Below are 16,413 nucleotides of genomic sequence, written 5' to 3' on the forward strand. Positions count from 1 at the left end.
GAGGTGAAGGTGGTAGAAGATCCCAATGAAGTGGAGCTGCCAGGCCACAACAAAAGAGGATCATGTATCACTTCAAAAATCCAATCAAATCCTGATGAGAAAATGCAATTTTCCTGTAACTGGCTTGAAATACAAAGTGATCAGTTTGACAGTTGTTGAAATATTGACTTTGATTTAGAGCCTCTATCAGCCTTTAACTGAACGTGATTGTGCTGCTATCTAGTGGTGGATCTGTGTCACTGAAGGAACGAAACAATATGAAATCACCTAACAAAGTTGACTCTCAGTTATAATCATTAGGTTATATTTAATATATAAAAAGACGTGTGAACAGCTTTATATTATTATATATAAAATGCACGAGCAGCTTTAAGTTATTCTGCTGTCCGGATGATAGGTTTTGTGCTAACAAAGATCATTGATAATTCTCATGTCACATGTATTTTGGTTTATACTGAAATTAAAGACAGTCAAAAACCCTGTTTAATTTAGTATTATTCATCCTGTGAAGGCTTCCGCTTACCAAGCTGCTGTCTCACAATGCTTCATATTTGGTCTCACACACATATACATTCCTATGTAAAGTGAAAAATAAATCTTCAACTTTACAACAACTTTAATCATCAATTTTAGTTAAGTATGATTTTATTGAAATCAACACCTTCGACACAAGTTTTGCATCATCTATTTGTTTCATTCAAAATGTTGACACTCACTTGGCTTACATTATATTATTGACATGATCTTCATTGTTAGTAAGTACAAGGAAGTGCACATCACACGTAGCTGGAGCAACAGTGGTGTAACAGCTGAGTATGTTTTACTGATGAAAAACAGATATATCAGGCCACTTTATTAAAGACCATGGCCATTTGAATTCAATATTCCTCCCTCTTCAGGCGAAGGTTGGACATAAAAAAAAGTGCATTTCAGTGTCTTTGTGTGTTTTTCACATGATAAAAAATAGAAAATACCTGAAATAAGCTTTAAAGCAGCTGTAATCAATATTTTTAAAAACAATATGATAATGTGAAAGAGGGCCACTTGTACTGATGAACCAATGAAGAATTATCAAATGAAACCGCAGCTTTATGTTGAATTTCAGCACATTGTTTATCTGTGTTGCAGCAACTTTACCATTTTGCTTCACTCTCACTGCTCTCTCAGTGTCGCTTTTGGCTGCTGCAGCTGTTTTCAGAGAGGAAGCTGCTGTCCTTCATCTGCTCTGCACCGAACAGCAGAGAGACGCTGTTAGAGACTATCTGGTGAACACAGGAAACATTTAGCAGCTAAAAGACCCAGGTATTTCCCTCAGGAACTCAGAAGTTGGTAGAAACCAAAAACAGTGCTAAGTGACTTGAAGTAACATGTTGAAATGTAAATGTGATCACAACTTGTTTGTTCCCCTAGTGGCCAGAAATATAAGGCTAAAGTTAAATTCTGAGTCAAAGGTTTCTTGCTTGCTGGTTTTGGGTTTAATTTATATATTATATTATATTCCTTGCGGGCATTTACCACTAAGGGCAGATGCTAAAATACTACTACTAATAATAATAATGATAATAATAATAATGTATTTTTGTCATTTGGATAAACAGGGGAGTGAAATTATTGAAATCAAGAAATCATTGCTTTGTTTTTTTTTAAATAAAATTTTCACCTGAAATTCAAAGTAATTACTTCACAAATGTTTTTAACTAAAGACTGAAGTACCTTCTCACTTCCACATCCTCAAATGCCACAGTTCATTATTAGTTTCTATTGTTGCATGAAATAAATGACAGTTTGCTGGTGTAACATCTTCTTGTAATATCTGTAATTGTTTCCAGATAGTCACGCAGAAAGGACAAGAGAATGAAAACCAAATAAAGCAGAGTCTGAAAGATCTCATCAATAGTCTGGAAGAGAAGTTCCTGGTCTCCTCCACCATCTGTGTCTCTCAGAAATCCAAAAATCCCAATTCAGTCAGGTACTACGGAGTCTCCATGTCCACCACTGGTAAAAATCCCAGGAGAATTGCTGATTATGTATAATTATGTAGCTGGGCAGTGATGACCTACCATCCAGAGAAGACTAAGAAGAAATACTTAGATGGAACAATCAAATTTCCTCAGAGTGTCGTTTGTCAGGCGTTTAGCCTCAGCAATGGAGACAAAATGCCTCCTTGCAGATCATGTTGGAATTTGTTTGGTTTGCAGATGGATGTAAAAAAGGAGTGGCCCTATGGCCACTGTGCTGAAGCTGAGAGCCTGAGCAACCTGCTTAAAAATGAGCAAGAAGTTAAAAAGCATGGATGAAGACAGCCAGAGGGCTAAAGATTATGTTTTGAAACATCTTAAGAGTGTGCTACCTACAAAAAAATCTTAATGGGATGATAATTACTACACCCCACAAAGAGTTACCTCTTAAAAACAGGAAATGATTGAATATCAAATCAACAAAATATGATATAATTGTTTGTCAGTAGAAACCTCACAGTAAACCCCACTACTGTCAATATATCTTGCTTTATCACTGCAAACAGCCGACTGAGAACAGGCCGAGGGCTGAAGGGAGCGTCCTTGACAAACTTAGGGCTGTGCTACGTACGATTCAGTTTAACACATGGGACAGTCAGTTCTACAACCCACAGAGTTAATGGTCTTGAAGAGGGAGGAATATTGAATTCAAATGGCCATGGTCTTTAATAAAGTGGCCTGATATATCTGTTTTTAATCAATAAAACATACTCAGCTGTTGCACCACTGTTGCTCCAGCTACGTGTGATGTGCACTTCCTTCATGATCATGTCAATAATATAATGTAAGCCAAGTGAGTGTCAACATTTTGAATCAAACAAATGGATGATGCAAAACTTGTGTTGAACATGTTGATTTCAATAAAATCATACTTAACTAAAACTTATGATTGTGTGTATGATTGTATGTGTGGGTGAGACCAAATATGAAGCATCATGAGACAGCAGCTTGGTAAGTGGAAGCGTTCACACATCCACTCACAGGATGGATAATAATAAAATAAACAAGGTTTTTCTTAACTACTATGATCCCTGCTCACAACCTCATTCATAAGCAGGAGCTCTAATGTTTAAATGTGATGACTGTGTGTAAGATATAAAAATGAGAGACAGTGTACACTCACGTCTAGTATTCTGGTCTATATTGAAACTAAAGTGTGAGCTGGAGCAAATAATCTTTGTCAGCACACAAAACACATCAAGACAACAGAATAACTTAAAGTCCGAACGAGTGTGTTCTAATTGCATTTTATATATTTTAATATAAACCATTAACATAACCTGTTGTTTAAAGTCAGATTTGTCAGGTGATTTCATATTGTTCCTTTTCTTTAGTGTCTTGCAGCTCCACCTCTTCACAGGCCAGACCAGACAGGAAGCATGCTGTGGTCCACAGAATAACTTAACATTTTTAAAGACCAGAATGAGCGTGCAACAGGAAGCGCAAGAAATCACATTCATCTGTCATGAACTTACGGCTCTTCAGAGGTAGGGGGAATACACTTTCTGGCTTTAATTGAATTTACTCAAAACACTGAGGAACTGTGGAAACAAAATGACAAACAGTTGAGTTTATACAGATTGTTTTGGCTGTGGTCAGACAAACTCAATCATGACAAAACTGGATCCAAAAATCCAACACTTCATTAAAGCCAACTGTCGTCAAGCCCAAGACCTACTTTTTTCTATGTATATGAGTTGAGCCAAAAGTGATAACTTTGACACGTTTAATACTAGTTTAGTCTGAACTACCGGGTTGTTCTAACATGAGATCTCTTACCTAATTTCCCCTTGGGAGATCAATAAAGTCTTTCTGATTCTGATTGAAATGAGTTGATTGAATGAATGCGATGCCATCTAGTGGTGGATCTGTGTCACTGAAGTAAAAAAACAATATGAATCACTATGAAACGTTTCAAATGCATAAGCAGCTTTAAGTTATTCTGTTGTATAGACATTTTTTGCGTGCTGACAAAGATTATTTGCTCCAGCTTCAGTATAGACCAGAATACTCCATAGCATACAGCAAACACTGTTTTCTCATTTTGATATCTTACAATCATCAAATTTAAATGTTTATGAGTGAGGTCGTGAGCAGGGATCGTAATAGCCAAAGAAAACACCTGTTTGTTTTATTTATCAAGTTTTTTTTCATCTTTTTTTTATTAGCCATCCTGTGAGCGGATGTGTGAAAACTTCCACTTACCAAGCTGCTGTCTCATGATGCTTCATATTTGTTCTCGCCCACATATACATCCGCAATGCTACTACTAAAATCTACATAAATCAACAACTTTAGTTAAGTATGATTTTATTGAAATCAACCTTATCAACACAATTTTTGTATCATTCATTTGTTTGATTCAAAATGTTGACACACACAATTATTGTGTTGGAATTTGGAAAATCATGTCAATAATTACATACAATTATTGACATGATTTTCACTGTTAGTGAGTACAAGGGAGTGCACATCACATGTAGCTGGAGCATTAAGAATTTGAGAAGATAAAGCATGTTATATTGACTCTGATTACAGCAAAGTCATCACCGTGGTTTAGCAGCTGAGTATCTTTTATTGACTAAAAACAGATATATTAGGCAACTTTATTAAAGACCAAGGCCATTTTAATTCAATATTCCTCCCTCTTCAAGACAATTAACTCTGTGGGTTGTAGAACTGACCGTTTTGTTGTGACCATTTGTTAAACTGAATCGTACTTAGCACAGCCCTAAGTTTGTCAAGGACACTCTCTCTAGCTTTCTTCCTGTTCTCAGGTTTGCACGTGTCAGATCCTTGTTTTGTTTCCCTTTTAACTTCTTGCTCATTTTTAAGCAGGTTGCTCAGGCTCTCAGCTTCAGCACAGTGGCCATAGGGCCACTCCTTTTTTTGATCCGTTGGAAAACCAAACAAATTTCCACATGATTTGCAAGGAGGTATTTCATCTCCATTGCTGAGGCTGTACGCCTTGCACACAACACTCTCTGGAAGTTTGATTGTTCCATCGAAGTATGATTTCTTCTTGTGCTCCTTTCCCTTCTGGCCCTTCTCTGGATAGTAGGTCATCACTGCATCAGCTACGTAATTATCCCAGGCACTAAAACAGGAGGCAGCTATCACAATATTCCCAGCATTTGGACCAGTGGTGGACATGGAGACTCCGTAGTACCTGACTGAATTGTTGGATTTCTGAGAGACACAGATGGTGGAGGAGACCAGGAAATTCTCTTCCAGACTGTTGATGAGATTTGTCAGGCTCTCCTTTATGTGGTTTTCATTCTCTTGTTTTTCCTGCTTGACTACCTGGAAGCAGTTACAAATATAAAGATGTTACACCTGCAAACTGTGACTCACTGATCTACTTGTATAATGCAACAACAGGTGGCATTTCACTTTCGTTTTAAAAGCCTTTGTGAATGAATTACATTAAATGATCCTGAAATGAAGGTTGAAATTTTATAGTAGCATTTGCAGGGAAATACAGACCATATATTTTGCATTTTGGTTGTAGACATGTTTACTTAATACTTGTCCTTGTTATTTTAATGTGCTAATCAGGTAATTCATTTTCCTTTTTTTTAAAAACACACTGTGTGTTTTCTCAGTTGCCTCTAGTGGTAAAAGCTCACAAGCAGCATTCCTTTCCAGGGATAATTTCAATTATAACTGTGAGCTGTTATCACTATAGTCTCTCAATCTGCTTAAAGGTGCACAGGAGCACATTGGACTTAAGCACAGGGGTCACCGATGGGAGTGGGGCAGCCATTCAGCATAACATTAAGGTTGAGAAATGGTATGGTCCACTGGATACTGAAAATAGGCTACGTTATATTTACAGCTACAGTTAAGAATGACATATACATATTTCAACCCCCCCAGCATTGTTTTTTTTAACCCCTTTTAGATGGGTCCAAATCGTAATGGGGGGGGGGGTCCAGACCTCTCTAATCCTCTCCATAGCTTGAACCCTGACACTTACCATGTCCATAACACAGGAGAACGGACTCCGTCTGGGAAGCTGAGTTAAGTAGCACTCAAAAGGCTGAGGGTATTTCTCCTGCAGGTTTGTTATCATCTCCTCGTCATCAATAATACTTTCTGGGCTGTAGGGGACCTTGTTGATTTTTCCCAAGAAGAAGATGCTGTGAAGTATCTGTTAAGTAAAGCACATTCATTTATTATTATGAAATTACAAACGAGATTATAGGACACGACTGTGTTCAAAAACAGAAAACGCCCAATTTAAGGTACCTCATCCACTAAGTGTTTACTTCCTTGAGTCCTGTTGCACCAATCAACCATCTTGGTGATAATCTTGAAGGCATTTCTTCTGAAACCTTCTTGAGTTTTCAGAAATTCTTCTCTTCTAAAATAATAACGAACAAGTTGCAGTTTTAAAGAGTTAAAAAACAAACAAAAAAAAAAAAAACAAACACAACACCACTGATAACATGCAGATCAGCAGAATCAGCGGACTCACCTCCTTTGCTCTTCCTTCGGTCATCGGGGGGAAAAAACACATGACAACAATTAAATACATCACAGATAACAGAAATAAGGACTGGGGGTTATAGTATCAGTGGCAGAAAGGACATGGGTACAAAGCTGCTACTCACCATTGCTGCAGCGTAAGACTGAAACAGAAAGTGCAAAGTGAAGTCCCTCCTTATAAAGCAGTTCCTTCAACAGCTGCATCATGTGGTTTCCAGTAAATCCACATTCAGCCATGCACTACACCCCGGACCCTGACCTGCGATAAGCATTTATTTAACTTCAAAGTCATTTAGGCTCGTAACACGACTGATAACGATACACACACATATATATATATATATATATATATAGTTACACTCAAGTTATTCCATGAGCCACGTAAAGCGGAAATGAAATTCTTAAATCTCACTCCAGCATTTGTGATAACAGGCCTCCTTTATTGATCCTATTATACATTCATTCTATAAGAAAATCTCCATCAGACACAACCACATCCCGGAGACGTATCAACCTCAACATGATCAATATAAATTCACTGAGTGGCAAATCATTACATGCTCATTACTATCTAGTGTAGGAGGTCTTCGCTGCTGTTATTACAGATTCATGGGAGTCTGTGGTGATGAGGGAGCAAAGGTCAGATACTAAACTGTAGAGTAGAATGAAATTAAAGGCTTTGTACAACAAGAAAAGGACAACAGCACCAACAGGTCTTAATTGTGTACTTTAATCACATATTGTATGTCTGCAGAATTCAGTGATGACACAAAATGAGCCAAAAAGCAGGCGAGTTGCTGAACAGCAGGTACTCAGACTTTACTACCTGATAAAGCCAGTATTATCTGTGAAGCAGTTTTTTTCTTGGTTTTCATGAGGGTGGGGTTAAGGGCTTTTCCGTGTGGAGTTTTCCTGCTCTTCTTGTGGTCAGTGTCCTCTGGCTCCCTCCCATAGTCCACAAAAATGCACAATCAGCTAAATTACAAAAAAGCTTATGACTATGTTTGTCTAAGTTTAGTCCTGTGATAGCCTGGGTGTACTGCCTCTCCCTGGTGCATGTGGGGACAAGCTTACATGAAATGTGTTAGTGTTGATGTTGGACTCCATCCTCAGCTAAAGCTACACCTGTGTTGACCACAAATCCAACAACTGCATCACAGCCTTGTCAATTTCTGCTAGATTTTGCAGATTCTATCACCTAATAAAATAAAATGGCACATTTAGGATGGAAAACTCCTAGATCAGATTACGCATCCAGCCATGCTTTGACATCAGTACTTTGTATGTGATGTCTCAGGGGGAACAGTCGTAAACATTTCATGCCAGAGCTGTGAATGGGGCGATTTTCTTTTCAATTATAATGGTTTGTGTTGATTGCCTTTAAAATTATGAACGTTGAGGACTTTTGAAGCTCGTCCTTTCTTTGGGGGCAACACCAGAATCTGTAAAAACAAAATAAAACAAAACAAGTGATTATAGAGCATATAGTAGACAACTGTGATAATTTATACATACACACAATAATTTACACTGAAAGTTACACTCAAGTTATTCCATGAGGTGTCAAGACCCCCCATACAGACAGAAACTGGCTTTTAATACGATTTACTTGTGCTAGTTTGAGTCTTTGTGAGTGGTTAAGTAATTTAAGTAGTTTGGGAACCATGATGACATTTCACCTTTAATATTCAATATCATATTAGGACAAATACCCACCTACGTGTGTCCTGTTCATTTGAGGTTTGCCAAGAATGCGGACTTATTAGCTTTCACCAGTTTTTGATGCTCTTTCTCCAAACTCCTTCCCACAGGGCCCATCTTCACGTCTTCCCAGTCCTCCTCAGTCTAGAAACAACAGATCACATTAAAAAAAAAAAACCAATCTCCTAGCACCTCTTCTTCTGTGTAAACGATTGTAACTTCTCACCATATCTTGGAAAGCTTGCCCGTTGTAATAGCTCTTGGAAGCTGGATACTCTATTCCCCTGTCACCCAACTGATTCAGGCTTGAAGCCACCAGATGCAGCTCCTCTCCATCGTAGGCATACACCCTTTTGTCCTCACAGGTCATCAGAACGAGCTGGTCACACGTGCATGAGGAGCCCTCCACTACACCTACAACCTGCATGTTTACCATCTTGGGGAGGTAGAACTTTCCCCACCCGTTCACCTCATCAGGTTTGCCTCTGTAAATGGTGTCCTCGATCCCTGCTACCTTCAATAAGGCACCACCTGGATTCTTTAATTTTAACATCTTGTGTTTATGGGTGGACACAAAGTTTGACACCCATAACAGGTAATCTGCACCTGCAACACAAGACGAAAACTATGTATAAATATGTGATGGACTAAACAACACGGTTATCATGGTGTGTAGAGGAAAGATGTGTAGTCAACCTTCTGCTCTGTTGCACTGCTGAAAATCAGGCATAACAAGCTGAGTGGCCACACTGAAAGAGAGACAAGAAAGGAGGTTATGAACATGGTGAAACGTGGCAAAATATCTACATATTACAGGTGGAAACATAGTGACTGGGATCAATTTAGCCATTCACACACGAGTTATACAAGGAAAGTAAATCTTTGAAGTCACGATCAAACGAAGCTATTCATGACATATTTGCCTGTTTGTTATTTCCAAGGACAGGACTGCTATGTTGTGGATTATCTGAGTCCATTTTATGTCAATTTCACAAACATATAAATGTCAGTTTTTCTTTGATGTGGAAATTTTCCTTATTTTTAGTGTTTTGTTTTTAGTATTTTACGTACAAAGTTCTGTTTACTTCCACTGTACAGTGGTGGTGGCAGAGACTTCAGAAGAGATATCTCAAAGACCTCACCCTGTCATAGTAAAATTATAGGCACAGCTCGATATTGCAAGGGGTAAAAAGTTTTGAGCTTGTTGGGTTCAAAATCTTCTATTATGTGTCGTGGCTGTAAGTGATTGTGTTCTGTGTTGTGTTCACTAAATGCCGTCAAGTGTATCTTTTCGTATGTGTTCATTTTCTGAACAAACAGAAAATGGTGTTTGCAGGTACCTCACTCCAGCCATCCTGGCTCTCTGTCACCTAAAAAAAAAAAACGTCATTAAAGCAGTGATGGAAAAAGTACAAATACGCCAATAAAGCAGGAATGTAAAAGCATTGCATAAAGAGTCGTTCTAGTATTCTTCTTGAAAAGAAGATAACAAAATATATTGTATTAATTATTTGTCTCCTACCTAATCAACGTTAACTTACTCAAACTGCTCAACTCAAAATAAAAAATGTAGCCAGTTATTTTCCAACTCTTACTTAAATACAATAATAGAATTTATTACAAAGTGATAAATAACATTTTTAACATATGCATTAAAGAACTCTTTAATTCAACATTATTTCATGAGTTTTGTATCATGTAACCATAATGTAGTCAGTATTTATCTGATAGGCTACTTTAAAAACGAAAGCACAGTGACGAACTTCATATTTGAAAACGAAACCAACACCAATGTCACAAAGACCTCTGTTCACCGTGACAGTGTTTTTTTTTTTTACATTATGACCGTAAATAATCAACAGAGCCTACAACAAATGAGCAAAAACTGACGAGTATCTTCTATAAATCCAGTTAACGACACGGGTTCACTGAACTACTTAACTGCGTCAGCTGTTTCAGAGATATTCAGAGATATTATTCAGAGACATTATTCAGAGACATTATTCAGAGATATTATTCAGAGACATTATTCAGAGATATTATTCAGAGACATTATTCAGAGACATTATTCAGAGATATTATTCAGAGACATTATTCAGAGATATTATTCAGAGACATTATTCAGAGACATTATTCAGAGATATTATTCAGAGACATTATTCTGGAGGCGTCACCTACCGCAGGTTTTCACTGAGCCCTTTATGAAGCAGAGAGAGGTTCACGGACCCACGGCGGAACACGCCGCTCATAACAATCCCCGGTTATCGAGTAAACTGGTTCCCAGTCGCTGCGAGGAGTGACACGAAGCTCCGGACCGTGTTTCGGCTGCGCTCGACAGTTTCCGCCGCTGCTTCGTATCCAGGCTGTTGTCCTTTTTTTAAATGGCCATATAATCACGTGATTGATGATAAACTAGAGGTCTCAGTCGGTCTCAAGGTTCAAACACACACAGTGATTTACTCTCTTTACTGATTTTTAATCTTCTCCCACACATTTCCTTCGAGGTCAGACATTTAAGTGAATTTGATTGAGAATTTTTATTTTATTTTATTTATTTTTATGACGGATATTAATCTTTCTTCCTGCCGCTTCCTGCTGCAACATTGACCCCACACTGACACAACCATCCTATGACGCCCCCTAGTGTCGATCCCACAGCAATGAAGAGTCGTGCAGCCTTATTTTCAGACCACTCAACATTTTATTTGGCATCAAATAATTTTACTGATTTAAACATGAAGAACATAATCTTATTTATCCAGCACAAAAAATACACCGATATCTAGGTAATCCTTTTTGTGGGCTGTAGAAATTATTGTCCCATTTAAATTTCACTCCTTTCAGCAAACTCTCAAGATGTTCCATCATACAATCTTTAGCTTCCTGTCTGTTCTCATCTGTCCACAGTATAGATGCTGGTCGTGCTTGGTTTTCAATCTCTTCATCATTTTTAAACAAGTTGCTCAGGCTCTCAGCTTCAGCACAGTGGCCATAGGCCCACTCATTTCCTTCATCTGTCTGCCAACCAAACAAATTCCCACATGATTTGCAAGGTGATTTTTCATCTCCATTGCTGAGGCTGTACGCCTTGCACACAACACACACGTCCCAGGCACTTAAACAGGAGGCAGTGAAAATACAGGTCACACACAAAGAGATATGATTTTTTATGTTGTATGAGAGGAATTATGTTGTCCAAAATACAGTGACATTACATAATGTCCAAAGACATGATTCTCTGAATCTTTTAATGATATTATAAACCGTAGATGCTGAAATTCCCAAATTCTTTGCAATTTTACGTTGAGGAACATTATTCTTCAATTGTTGCACCATTTGCCCACACAAACCCCTCCCCATCTTCACTGCACAGAGACTCTGCCTCTCTGGAGCCTCTTTTAATACCCAATCATTTACTGACCTTTTGCAAATTAACCTAATTAGTTGTGAGATATTCAACCAGGTGGTTTTTTTTTGTTTGTTTGTTTGTTTGTTTTTTGTTTTGTTTTTTAGCATTATACAACTTTTCCAGTCTTTTGTTGCCACTGTCACAACTTTTTTGGAAACAGGCTTGTAGCTTTAATAGCTAGACAATGATTTTTCTCTTGTGTAACAAGGTATCTGTATTTCTGGGTGTGGTGTAAAAAGTCATGATGTGGCTGAAAAGCAGAAAAAATGTCACTGAAGTAAAATGAACGGAGAAAAGAAAATCACAGGTCATGCAGCAACAACTCATTTAACTACAGGTATTAGGTCGTGCTTTTTCAGTATGTTAAATGAAAATTTACTTTAAATTGAATTTATTTACTTTATGATATTGTATTATTGTATTTAATAGCCTTGTGTGTTTTTGATCTTGTGTATTATTGCTGCACAACTAATTGTATAATTGTGAAATTCTACTTTACTTGACTTGATATTTGTAACCTTTGCCACATCAAACCACATATTTGCTCACACCTCACACCTAACACTCTGTGGAAGTTTGATTGTTCCATCAAAGTATGGTTTCTTGCTCTTATCTGGAATGTAGGTCATTATTGCATCAGCTACTCGACTGTCCCAGGCACTTAAACAGGAGGCAGCGACCATGATCTTCCCTTGAATACGGCCAGAAGTGGACATGGAGACTCCATAGTATCTGACTGCATCTGGGCTCTTGTTCTTTTGAGAGATGCCGATGGCGAATGAGATCAGAGGCTTTCCTTCTTTACCCCTGGACAATTTACTGATGAAGTCTCGCAGCATTTGTCTTATTTTGTCTTCATTCTCTTGTCCAATCAGGTGAACAATCTGGAAACAATAACAAATATTATAAAACTGCTGTTTTCCCCACAAATACGGTATTATTGGGTCATGCTTTGTGTTTGTGAAATTCACTGAGGTACATTAATCATAAACTGTAATATCTGTGCAGGTTTAAGTGCGGTAGCAACTCCATACAATTTTACAAACTATATTATCTTTTGACAAACTATAATCTTACCATGTCTAGCAGACATGAAATTGGACTCCGCTTGGGTAGTTGAGAGGAGTAGAATTTAAAAGGGTTTGGGAAGAGAGTTTTCAATTCTTTCAGTTTCTTTTTATCTCTCACAATATCTTCTGGGGAACATCGTGGACTATTGATCACTCCCAAAAAGAAGATGCTGTGAAGAATCTGTAAAGTGAAAATACAGGTCACACACAAAGAGATATGACTTTTGTTGTATGAGAGGAATTATGTCCAAAATACACTGACATTACATTATGTCCAAAAACAGAAACTTTGTCCCCATCAGACATACCTCATCCACTAATATTGTAGTATCTTCTTCAGTCTGTTCACTCAGTTTCAACATTTCTTCAATGATCATGAGAGCATTCCTTGTGAAAAGCTTTTTACGTTGTAGATTTACTTTCCTAAAAAAATAAACAATAGTTTTGTAAAAAATAATCATCAGACAATTGAGGCAGAATGCACCTGTATCGTGATTCAGTAAATCAGCTGACTCACCCTTTTTGTTTTTTTCCTCTGCGAGCCTGATGTAATTGGAGGAAACACAGGACACATTACAACAATTACACATTTCACTGACAACATCAATTAAATTAACAGAGTATAATTTAATTATTGTAATATAACATATTGACAAAGGAAGACACTCAAAAGTAGCTACTCACCATCTGAAAGTTCTGAAGAAATGAAACTCAGACAGAGAGAGAAGATAAGTCCCTCCCTCAACATTGTTGTGACGTAAAACCAAACATATACAATATGATTCACCTTTATTAGATATGAATATTACAGTGAACAGTAAACACTGAGTGAAACCACAAACAATGGTGATGATATGAGATTTATTGTTCTACAGGAATGCTATAGAACTAGTTTCCTCACAGCTGAAAAGAACAGCACATCTCCGTGAGTGTGTAAATGCACAAGGAGTGGCAGTGAAAACACACAGACACACGTCAGATGTTAAACTCCTGACGCCTTCTCTGAAAAAGGCGTTGTGTGGATGGCAGCATATGTTGCTCCAAAACCTGTATATACCATTCAGCATTAATGGAGCCTTCCCAGATGTGCAAGCTAAAAGAATTCTAAATTTTGAGACCACAGGACAGTTTCCATTTCACCTCAGACCATCTTAAATGAGCTCAGGCCCAGAGAAGTCAGCAACGTTTCTGGATCATGTTTAGATATGGTTTCTTCTTTGCATGGTAGAGTTTCAACCTGCATTTGTGGATGAAGGAACAAACTGTGTTCACAGACAGTGGTTTTCAGAAGTGTTCCTGAGCCCATGCAGTGATTTCCACTATAGAATCATATCTGTTTTTAATGCAATGTCACCTGAGGACCTGAAGATCACGGCCATCCATGACTGGTTTTCAGCCTTGTCCCTTGCACACAGAGATTTCTCCTAATTCTCTGAATCTTTTAATGATATTATAAACCGTAGATGCTGAAATTCCCAAATTCTTTTCAATTTTACGTTGAAGAACATTATTCTTAAATTGTTGCACTATTTGCCCACACAGTCTTTCACAGAGTGGTGAACCTCTCCCCATCTTCACCATCTTCAACCAGGTGTTTTTTGTTTTGTTTTGTTTAGTTTTTTTAGCATTACACAACTTTTCCAGGCTTTTATTGCCCCTTTCATTTCCTGTTGATGTGTTGCTGGCATCAAATTCAAATTGAGTATATATTTTTCATAAAACAGTTTTGACATTTGATATGTTGTCTTTGTTCTATTTTCAATTAAATATGAGTTTACATGATTTACACATCATTGCCTTCTGTATTATTTACATTTTACAAAGTGTCCCAAGTTTTTTGGAAACAAGGTTGTACAATAAGACTTTAACATTAATACAAAATATGTATTTAATAGCTAGACAATGATTTTTCTCTTGTGTAACAAGGTATCTGTATTTCTGGGTGTGGTGTAAAAAGTCATGATGTGGCTGAAAAGCCACAAAAATGTCACTGAACTAAAGTGAAAGGAGAAAAGAAAATCACAGGTCATGCAGCAACAACTCATTTAACTATAGGTATTAAGTTGTGCTTTTTCATAATGTTAAATGAGAATTAACAACAACACACATGCACACACTGAGCTACACAATTCAAAATTTCCTTACTTCTAAATCTATTTACTTTATTATATTTTATTATCATATTTAATAGCCTTGTGTGTTTTTGATCTTGTGTATTATTGCTGCACAACTAATTGTATAATTGTGTAATTCTACTTTATTTGACTTAATATTTCAAACCTTTGCCACATCAAACCACATATTTGCTCACTGATGTGTTTTCTATTCTGGGAACTGACTGACTGAACATTATTCTTCAATTGTTGCACCATTTGCCCACACAAACCCCTCCCCATCTTCACTGCACAGAGACTCTGCCTCTCTGGAGCCTCTTTTAATACCCAATCATCTACTGACCTTTTGCAAATTAACCTAATTAGTTGTGAGATATTCAACCAGGTGGTTTTTTTTGGGGTTTTTTTTTTGGTTTTTTTTTAGCATTATACAACTTTTCCAGTCTTTTGTTGCCACTGTCACAACTTTTTTGGAAACAGGCTTGTAGCTTTAATAGCTAGACAATGATTTTTCTCTTGTGTAACAAGGTATCTGTATTTCTGGGTGTGGTGTAAAAAGTCATGATGTGGCTGAAAAGCAGAAAAAATGTCACTGAAGTAAAATGAACGGAGAAAAGAAAATCACAGGTCATGCAGCAACAACTCATTTAACTACAGGTATTAGGTCGTGCTTTTTCAGTATGTTAAATGAAAATTTACTTTAAATTGAATTTATTTACTTTATGATATTGTATTATTGTATTTAATAGCCTTGTGTGTTTTTGATCTTGTGTATTATTGCTGCACAACTAATTGTATAATTGTATAATTGTGAAATTCTACTTTACTTGACTTGATATTTGTAACCTTTGCCACATCAAACCACATATTTGCTCACTGATGTGTTTTCTATTCTGAGTGATGTGGGACGGACGCCCCAGTCATGGACCAGATTCTAAGTCTTGAGTCTTATCAGTTGTTCAAAAATCTTCAAAGTCTTCAAAAATCACTGGGAGGCAGAGTTCGGTGCAGCTGAGATTTATTGTCGACAACAAAGCCTGAGAACAACAGAAGTTGATCTAAAAATCTGATACGTGGCATCTTATTTCATATTCCAAAAAGTGCCGAGTCATTCCCCCGCCCATATCAGCACTAGAACAGGCTGGGCTGGGGGAACAACTCCTTATCTCTCGAAACTGGTGCTGAAAATATTCTACTGAAACGGGTACATCCACCTGTGCGTTGTTCACACGATTTTTTATGTTCAGGCACATTGACATGCCTCGCCATACCCGGGCATGTCTATTTTTTTAGTCAAAGCCTCCTCCAGTGGACACCATTATATTCTAATTCTCTTCTATTACATTTTTTAAAAACATGTTCTTATCCAGGAATACACCATTATCTACAAAAATATTTTTGCAGTATTGAGGGTTCGCAAGAGCACAGTGACCTCCATCATTCATAAATGGAAGAAATTTGGAACAACCTGGACTTTTACAGCTGGCCAAACTGAGCAGTCGGGGGTTTTGCTCTGATCACATAGACCAAGTGACCCCAAAAAAACTATATAACATTTTAATCAATAATGAGAATATGGATTCCAAGGATAAGTTTTCAGCTGGTTAAAA

The 16,413-nt window shown here is 37.4% G+C and overlaps 2 protein-coding genes across 2 annotated transcripts; both read right to left on the reverse strand.

The window, feature by feature from the left end:
• Positions 1-4,447: 4,447 nt before the first annotated feature.
• Positions 4,448-6,708, reverse strand: LOC139634037 (uncharacterized). The gene is made up of 5 exons (XM_071500262.1): positions 6,635-6,708; positions 6,499-6,512; positions 6,270-6,384; positions 5,998-6,171; positions 4,448-5,321 (listed from the first exon to the last, which is right to left on the reverse strand). Exons 1-5 carry the CDS (start codon positions 6,635-6,637, stop codon positions 4,677-4,679), a joined length of 951 nt encoding a protein of 316 aa, XP_071356363.1. The 5' UTR covers positions 6,638-6,708; the 3' UTR covers positions 4,448-4,676.
• A 4,024-nt stretch (positions 6,709-10,732) lies between these two features.
• Positions 10,733-13,489, reverse strand: LOC139634038 (uncharacterized). The gene is made up of 5 exons (XM_071500263.1): positions 13,374-13,489; positions 13,207-13,232; positions 12,998-13,112; positions 12,697-12,870; positions 10,733-12,503 (listed from the first exon to the last, which is right to left on the reverse strand). The coding sequence occupies exons 1-5, from the start codon at positions 13,374-13,376 to the stop codon at positions 12,165-12,167; spliced, it is 657 nt and encodes a 218-aa protein (XP_071356364.1). The 5' UTR covers positions 13,377-13,489; the 3' UTR covers positions 10,733-12,164.
• Positions 13,490-16,413: the final 2,924 nt, after the last annotated feature.

The sequence above is a fragment of the Trachinotus anak genome, unplaced genomic scaffold (genome assembly GCF_046630095.1).
Source record: "Trachinotus anak isolate AG129_WGS33_773 ecotype Australia unplaced genomic scaffold, CSIRO_AGI_Tana_v1 ptg000016l, whole genome shotgun sequence".
NCBI classification, from domain to species: Eukaryota; Metazoa; Chordata; class Actinopteri; order Carangiformes; family Carangidae; genus Trachinotus; species Trachinotus anak.

Excerpts from the sequence above, each read along its gene's own strand:
- LOC139634037 (XM_071500262.1), bottom strand. Across the intron at positions 6,172-6,269 it reads GTAAACACTTAGTGGATGAG|ATACTTCACAGCATCTTCTT; the intron begins GTACCTTAAATT and ends TTTACTTAACAG. Across the intron at positions 5,322-5,997 it reads TCTCCTGTGTTATGGACATG|GTAGTCAAGCAGGAAAAACA; the intron begins GTAAGTGTCAGG and ends AACTGCTTCCAG.
- LOC139634038 (XM_071500263.1), bottom strand. Across the intron at positions 13,113-13,206 it reads AGAGGAAAAAAACAAAAAGG|GAAAGTAAATCTACAACGTA; the intron begins GTGAGTCAGCTG and ends TTATTTTTTTAG. Across the intron at positions 12,871-12,997 it reads CTACAATATTAGTGGATGAG|ATTCTTCACAGCATCTTCTT; the intron begins GTATGTCTGATG and ends TTCACTTTACAG.